The sequence below is a fragment of the Limulus polyphemus genome, unplaced genomic scaffold (assembly GCF_000517525.1).
Source record: "Limulus polyphemus unplaced genomic scaffold, Limulus_polyphemus-2.1.2 Scaffold3286, whole genome shotgun sequence".
Taxonomy (NCBI): Eukaryota; Metazoa; Arthropoda; class Merostomata; order Xiphosura; family Limulidae; genus Limulus; species Limulus polyphemus.
Genome location: NW_013668896.1, coordinates 80,076 through 89,142, shown reverse-complemented (window position 1 = coordinate 89,142; position 9,067 = coordinate 80,076). Strand labels below are relative to the sequence as shown.

General features: G+C 35.8%; 1 protein-coding gene across 4 annotated transcripts in view; it reads right to left on the bottom strand.

Moving 5' to 3' along the window:
• The window catches only part of LOC106469070 (DNA polymerase kappa-like), an 85,410-nt gene that overhangs the window by 5,084 nt on the left and 71,259 nt on the right, over nucleotides 1–9,067 (bottom strand). For all 4 annotated transcript variants that reach the window (XM_022397473.1, XM_022397476.1, XM_022397475.1 and 1 more), the window contains one exon: nucleotides 1,438–2,563. In XM_022397473.1, coding sequence (XP_022253181.1) covers nucleotides 1,438–2,563 — 1,126 coding nt within the window. The remainder of the gene's footprint in view (nucleotides 1–1,437; nucleotides 2,564–9,067) is intronic.

Here is a 9,067-nt window from a genome sequence, read left to right as displayed (position 1 = left end):
TATTACTTTGCATCATAGATAGGCAACATGTGAAAAGAAAAAAAAGACACGAGAAAAACATTGCTTTACAAACCTTAAGACTTAATAAAGAAAAAAAAATTGATAATTTTTGTACGAAAGCATTGTAATGTTTACTGATAGTCTGACAAGTTTCATTAACATTCGCATACTAATTTAAAAGTTATAGCATGAAAACTATAACAAGCACAAAATTGTTATGAGGTCAGTCCCAGGGACCAAACCCATGCTGAAAAAGTTAAAACTGTTGTACATTATTTCACAATAAACTTCAATTCAGCACTTGTTAGAAAAACAAGGAAGAATAAGAACATCAAAAATTGGTAAAAGAAAACAATAATATATCAAAATAAATAATATCGCAAAAATAATTAAAGAATTAACAAAACATAAAAAATCCGACTAGTTACATCAGGCCAAGTTTGTCATTCTCAAGTGATGAAGTAATATTACTCTCAGGTTCCTATGTGTAGATACTTGGGACCACAGTATCTTGTACTTTCAGGTTTAAACCAATCCAGAAAGGTCAATGTTAACTATAATTTGAAGAAAATAATTCCAAATTGGGTTGAGTTTAGATCCCATTTCATTATTGAGCATGCTTTTTTTTTCTATTTTTAAATATCCTAACAATTCTCATGTTGCATTGATGATGAAAGAATTTTAGTTCAGCAATGACTTTTGATTTAACAAAATTAGTTCTGTGGTTAGTTATGCAACCATTAATACTAAAGCTGATTTTTCAAGGACAATAGTCTTCATTTTTCTTTACTTTAATTGAAAGAGAACATTTTGTTTGACCTCAATAATTACAACCATAAGAAAAGAATGTAATAAATTACCCTCTTTGTAGTGAGTTTCTTTCCTTTTGTTAAAATTTATTTATTGCTGAATATAATGCTTCCATCAACTTAACACAGGAGAATCAATATAATTATTTAAAAAATAAGAAATCATGCTCAATAATGAAATGGGTTCTGAGCTTAACTCTACTCGGCAGTCTTTTTTTTTTTCTTCTTTTCAAATTAGATGGTGAATGTTGACTCTTCTGGGCCAATTTAAATCAGACCATACATTACACTAGTCATAATTACCTAAACATAGGAACCTGACAACAGTTTTACTATATCCCACGAGAATGACAACCTTGGCCTGTCAAAACCAGTTAGTTTTTATGTTTTTTTCATTATCTAATCATTTGTGTATTATTATGTTGATGTATTATTACTGTTTTTTATGAATTTGCACCAAGTACTTCTTTAAACACTAGAGATTTAACCAATTTTTAAGCTATATCTGTTGTATGTATTGAATGTTAAGCCTGTTCAATATTCATGAGGAAGTTAGAAGTTTTTTTTTCCTCAAAAAGTATAATAAATGGTAAAAAACAAGTTGTTTATATCAGAATGATTAGTTTACCTTTTGACAAACTTGCCATAATCAGAAGAGTCAGATGACAGGATCTCTTTAATTGCAACTTTGTTCAAGCAGTTATCTATATGTTCATTCAACAATACAAGTGATTGAGATTTAAACTGGATGTCACAGACAGGACAACTCAAACTTTCTGTCACACATCCAAACTCTTGACACACAGAATTACTTGTAGGAAATTCTTCATTATGAAGACTGTTGGAAGCCATTGAAACTGAAGGTTGATTTGGGGTCATTCTCAACTTATTAAAACTTTCCATCTCATAGGTTTTGTTTTTTAAAGACTCACAACATTCAATTTTATCAGACAAGACAGCTGAATTTTTCGCAGTTTTTGACCATGGTATAAAAGCCTCAATTTTATTTACAGATTCTGTATTAGGTCTCCCTGTATTTGGTGTGTCCATACTTCTCACATATTCCATGCCTTTACTTACTGCAGGACTAACTACTACATTGGTTGTGTTTTGAAAAGGTTCTTTTCTATATAGCTCTGATTTAACAAGATGTTTTGAAAATGATGTTCTATTTGTTACAACCATATTTAATTTTTTTGAAGATTCAGAAGGCACAGACTTATTCAGTAAAGTATCAGCATTATCTGAATAGGTTGTCTTGTTTTTCGGAGTTTCAAGATTGTTAGAAGAATATGTACTGCAATTTTCATCAAACGTTTCTAAACTAGTTGAACTCCAAGTGTGCAGTTTTTTATCAGTTTTTGCACGAACACAGTCAGAAAATTCTGTTTTGTCAACTATACCTTTAGATCCTACATGTACATTCATCAGAGGTGAGGACTGCAGAGTTAGACATTCATCCAAGTGACCATTTAATTCGTAAAGGTCTTGTGAGGGCTGGTGACAAACTGGACAGCAGAAACTAACATTCCTATTGTTCTGGATAGATTGATGATCATCGAATTGTAAAGACACTGGCAAATTCAAGTTGGAAAGAGATAACTGAGGTTGTATTTCAGTAGAAAACTCAGATTCCTGTTTTTTATTATTTTGGATGTTGTGTTTTTCTTGATTCTTCTGGTAAAAAAAGTCAGTCATAAGGCCTTGCTGGCTCTCTCCTGGAACCTCATGTATTAGGTTAGCAATCCTCACACCTTTCAAGTAAAATCAATAAATATTATAATTATTATGCACACAGAGATTCTTTACTGTTAACATTTAATTAATAGTTTAAATTCTGGGGTCCATTAAAAACAGGTTTAGTTTTCTTTTTCAGAAACATCTCTAGCCTTCAAAAGTGTTAGATGTTAGTACAAGACAAAGAGATTAAAAATCAATACTTTTTTTGAAGTTATTAAACATTATTCCACATGTAACCAAACAATTGTACATGCTTTTAACCATTTATATATTAGAAGTGCCCAAAGGGAAAGCTCAGGGAGTCTAACACTCAATGGCCAGGGCTCCATAGGGTCATACCCTTGGGGGCCTGCATCTCATCTTCATCTGGAAGAAAACTGAGGGAAAGGCAAAAGAGCCCCAAGTGTTGCAGGGATGGGTGGAATTTTAGCACGACTAACTAAGCACCTGAAAACAAGTGGTCGGCAAGCCAAAAAGTGTAGTGTGTGATCATACCATACAGTGCGTGTCTTACCTTGACTTAACTGTACAGAGATGGGGATGATGCTGCAGGAGGAGAGCACATTAGCTGTTTAGGGGTGTCATGCACTCCACAGACAGTACCATTATCGCCCTACTTTCCCTGGCCTGATGCAGGAAATAAGCATATCCTGGGATGCAACACCAGCCACCTGGCAGGGTCCTATAAATGGGAAGAGGGTGATGAAAAATAAATTGTACTCACCCTTATCAAAGACAGTGTATAGATTGAAGAATGGAGACAGGAGGGAGTTCAAATCCTGCAGAAGACAAAACAGCCAGATGATAATGACAATAGGAAATGAATGTGAGTGGATTCATCCACATAGCAACCTGAAGGATCTTGTCCAAAGGTTGGCAAAAATCAGACACAACTGAGTGACACATGACAAATTTGATGTAATGAAATGTGAAAAAGCCTGCAAGCATCAATATCCATGGAAGAATGCACCAACTGGAGAGTTAGTGGACCCACCCAGTAAGGATAAGAGGTACCTAGACAAAGAGTGGTCCCAAGGTAAAAAACAAATGATGATAGGAACCCTGAAAAGGAGACATTAATGCCAAATAGCATCGCACAGCCTGAACCAGACACAGAATAAGATCTGGTTCTGAACAAGCATAGAGGTGAGGGACAGAAGGGAGGGAGACAGGAGAAAAAGAACAATCACCCTCCCATTCAGGCAAAGTCTTGGGAAGAAAAGCTTCTGTGTAGAGGAGTAAGAAATTATGAGGAACAAGAGTGCAGGAAGCAATGATGACACACATATAATTGAATGACAGTAACAACAGGTGAGAAGGAGAAGGAAGTATGTCTTCAAAGAAAGATGGTATAAAGAACAGAAAGCCAATGGCTCAAATGAAGCATGTGTGAGAGCTTTTAAAACCACTTAAGGTCCCATTCAGGCACAGGAGTTGGACAAGATGGTTGGCAAAGAAGGTAAAATTAGAAAAAAGTGAAAGAAAACACCTAGCAGTAATGGGAAAGACAAAATATAGTTGACCAAGCTACCCAAAAACCAGTTATGTTGGAGACTGACAATCCATGGTCCAAGAACCATGTAAAAAGAAGGCTAAAAGGTTTGTGAGCCACAGTAACACATCTCAAAGGAAGAGAATGGCATATGGACCAATGTAGAAAAACTTGCCACTTCCAATGATAGATGAATAAAGTTGAAGAATGACAGGAACAAATAAAAAGTCTACATTATTAGAGAGTCTAGCCCTACAGCTGATGGACCAGATAAATCCCACATGTGAAGATGAAGAGACAACACCACTGGGTGAAAAGGATGAGGTTGGAGAAGAGGAAGAGGGGGCTTGGATGTAAATTAAAGCAGAGGAACTCAGGATTTTGTAAGCTAATGAGGCACCTCCAACAGGACCTGACAAGGCATGAGAAAAGGGAGGTAAGGGGAACATGCCTGACAAACTGTGAGAATTTCAAGTATGTTGATGTGAAGCAAATAATCCTCTGGAGATGGCCAAAGTCATATCATTCTTCAGAGATGCACACCTAGCCCAACAGAGAAGCATCTGTAAAACATGGAGAATCTAGTTGAGCCGAGCAGTAAAGGGATACCTACTGAAGTATTGAAATTGTTGAGCCACCAAGACAAATTCTTGAGAAGAGGAGAGGGGAAGATACATTATTGAAGACAACGGATCTTGAGAAAAGTTCCACTGGTCTCTCAGTGTCCACTGAAGGAAGTGCACTTGTGTGTGTGTGTGGCCTAAAGGAATGAGTGGTTCTGGTAAAGCCAGAGTCTCCAAAAGCAAAAGAGCCTCACACCCAAACTGTAAATGAGAAGTGCAAATCTTGATGACAAGACATTCCATTTCTCACAAGCAAAGTGGTGAAGACTGAGCCTGACTGTGGTGAGAGTTGAAGAACACACCCAGATGTATCAAATATTGGGTAAGTGTGAGAGAAGGAGTCCTCTCAAGAAGGGGAGAGAAAAAGCCATTCACCCATGTAATAATGAAACCTAAACCCCAATCTGTGAAGATGGTTGGCAAATGTCCCCATGACTCAATTGAAGATGTAAGAAGCAGGCACAAATAGAAGAGCACAGAACTTGAAGACTGAATTCTGATGGACGAAACACAGAAACTATCTGGAGGACGGACAATCATGATGTGTAAAAAAAGGGTCTGAAATGTGAATCTTGGTCATCCACAGCCTAGGTGAAAAGAAACCCTTGTTTTGAAACTGCAGGATGATGAGAAACCAGTTCAGAGATGGCAAGTTGATAACTGGACACAAGTCCTTTTCTTGAGAACCATAAACAAATGTGAGTAACATCCAAGAGTAGGGTTAAATACTCTCTCGATGGCACTCTCGAGATGCTGAAGATGAATGAGACTGAAAGGAGGAGGAAAGGAAACAGGAAAAGGATAGAGGAGAGGAAAAGAAGAGAAGTGGACAGATAGGCAATGGAAGAACCTGAAGAACCCATCTGTTGGAAAAAAGTGGAGACCAAAGGCTGGCAAAGAAGGATGTTTGGACACCCAATGGGAACAGGATAATCACCGATGAGATAAGGAACAACCCTGATGTCATGAAATGGGAGGCTGGGAAGAAGAAGAATGAGAAGGAGAGATGTGAATCGAACAGGCATAAGAACAGGAACAGAAAGGCGAGGTTGATAATAATGAGAAACCAAAAAAAATGACAACAAAGATTGATTTCATGTCTCCAGAGAGTCCAGAACACTATTGAGGACCTCTGGGCTAAGGAAGGAGCCCAATGAAGATCATGGAGATAAGACTGACACAGGCAAACATTATTTAGGAGAGTATCCTGACCCAACAAATCCCAACAGCAGAGGAACTAAGTATGAAGGAACAGCAGTAGTATTAACGGTACAGACTAAAGTGATCAAACAACAGAACAAACCTCTTGAGAAACCTTTAAGGAACACTATGAAATGCCTCAAAACTAAAGTGAAAGGATGAGAGGTAAGAAAGAGATGAAGGCATGATAACTGGGCATAAGAAAGTTAAATAGAAGTGAAAGGGTCAATCTACCATACAGGTAAAATGAGATTGCAAGGAACAGAAATAAAGAATGGCTGTAAGGCAGGTCAAAAGAGTCAAGTATGTGAGGAAAATGAGGCAGGTGAGTATGGGTGCACAGTTGTTCAAGAAACAAGTCTGTATGGACCCTAATATTAGGAGGGAAGAGAAAGTAATCTTGAGTATGAGTTTCATGTCAAAAAATAAAAGAATAGGTAGAACAATCACCAAGTTTTTGTTATATTTTTATTTACAGAAGGATGATGTTTCGAGCTAGCACTCTTCATCCAATCATACAAAAGAGCATGCGCAGAATTCAAAGAAATTATGCACATAGTTTTTGGAATGTTGAGCATGAAATTTCTGTGTAAAAGTACAAGTCATGAAAAGATAATACAGATAGCAATTAATATTTAAACAAAAACAAAAAAAAAAAGAAGGAGAGAGAGAGAGAGAGAGAAATCTTTTTGTTGGTCTGATGGTACGTTAGCGCAAGTGGAATATGATTGGTCTGTTCTTTCTTGTAGGGTTGAGTGTTTTCTCCTTGGATGAAAGATATTATACTAAACAATTACACCCTACCACTAAATCTCTTTTTCAAGAACCCACCCATGACAAAAACCTGAAAGAAATCCTGGTGCACAGTAACCTTACACAAAAACAAAATTGATACTCTAAGCACTTACACATGTAAACAAGTAAGGTGTGTCACTTGCCTACATTTAAACAGCACCACATATATGCAAGGAAAAAACACAACTTTCAACATTAGGGATTTGTTTGTAATTAAGTGAAAAGCTACACAATGGGCTATCTGTGCTCTGCCCACCACGGGCATCGAAACCCGGATTCTGGTGTTTTAAGTCCGCAGACATACCGCTGTGCCACTGGGGGGCCAACATTAGAGAGTCCTTTACATGTATCACACATTGGACAAACAGGCTGCCAACTCAGTGATCAAGCACACGAACATTTAAAGCATAATAAACTGTAGAATCAGGATATATCTATAGGTAAACATTTCACAATCAACGACCATACAGTTGAGGATTTGTTTTATCCTTGGACTTATTAGTACTCCAACAGCTTTTCAAAAAAAAGAGAACGACTAGAAAGAAGATTAACCTACAATATTTCTCTTTTTTTTTTGTTTAAATGTTAATTGCTATCTGTATTATCTCTTCAAGACTTGTAATTTTGCACAGCAATTTCATGCTCAACATTCCAAATACCATGCATGCAACTTCTTTGAATTCTGTGCATATGCTTTTGTTGTAGCTTGTACGATCTGACAAAGAGCACTAGCTCAAAACATAAATAAATAAATAAAATAAAATCTTGGCAAGTATTCAACCTACTCTTTTATTTCGATATCTTTGTCGAAATATAGCGGTTTTAGCTATATATTCCTTTTTATGGGTTTAATGTAGTAAAGAACAGGTGGAACTGAAAGACAGTGGAGAAAGAGAAGAAAAGAACATATCTGCAAAATCATGTCACGAAATAAATTAGAAGGGGTAAAGACTTTCCTCCAATGACAAAATAGTACCTACAGCAAATCCTGGTGGGGGAAACAGCCAGTCAAACATTGTCACCTTGGTCGTATTCAAATTGAGAAGAAGGAACATCAGCCACATGGACAAGAAGAGGAGGCCTTGTATGCATGAAGGCATTCACAAATTGTTGAACAATGGCTATCATGTCCTCCACAGACAACGAGCCTCCAGTAGCCACAGGTCACATGTTATAACTTTGTCACCACAATAGGATAAAGTAGAAGTTACTATCACTTGAAAATTCATAATGAGTCAGCAGGAAAAATAAAATGTTTTTTCTTCTTCTTTAGTAAAGAAAGAAAGGTTTCCCTTCACGAAGAGTTTTTATTAAATGAATTTAAAAAAGTTACTTTCTCAACATAAAATTCAGTTACTGCATACAAATTATGTGGTTACAGTGTTCAACCTTTTGTACATAGTTACTCACCATCACATATAGGTGGTTAATCTTTTTTGATTTTGGTTTTATAGTGTAATATTTTTTAATGTTTTTTTTATGTAAACATGTAATTTTGTCATAATTATAAGATATCATAAAATAAAACCTATCATAAATAGAATCAAATCTAAAAGGTTATCCACTTCAATTACATTTATGATTTACTGTTAAAATGATAAATCTCTTTAAGTAATACATTTTTTGTAAGAGATGAACTAAAAAATGCCCAAAAGAAATGCATTGAGGCTTAGTTCCCATAAAATCTCACAAATGGCAGCCAGTTCAAAATTTGCAGATTGTCAATTACAATAATGGTGTCTGAATGTTTTCACTTACAAAGAGTTCTGTACTTCTACCTAGTTCATTACTGGGATAAATAACTTAGTAGTTTAAATTTTCATATCATTTTGTATGCATTCATTATTAAATATTTAGATCAATAAGAAGCAATACTGTCTAATAGGTTATTTTTTGACAATGTCTTGAAAGAAAAAAAAAACATTCTTTTAATGACTATTCGGTGCATAAGATGAGTCATAGTTTTGTCATTATATATACACGTACACACACAAGCATAAAAATATTTTCCACTACAAATATCATTTGCCTACTGTCCATTGTTCACATCTCATCTACTTACACACGTGCAGACTGAAACCAACGTCACCTTAAAGTATGAACATATGGACATATCTATAAAAACTGGAAGAAAGGTTACAAACCCTTCCAACTCCACTATCTATCAACACAATACAGAAACAGAACATTCGATTTCTCTCTCAAACTTTGAAATTCTTTCAACAGCCAAACATGATACTGAACTTCTTATAAAAGAAACATTATACATAAAAACTCTTCTCCTTTCCCTAAGTAACACAGAGACCTCTCTGGATTTAAAACTATTTTAATATAGCACAGAGACCTCTCTGGATTTAAAACTATTTTAATATAGCACAGAGACCTCTCTGGATTTAAAACTATTTAAA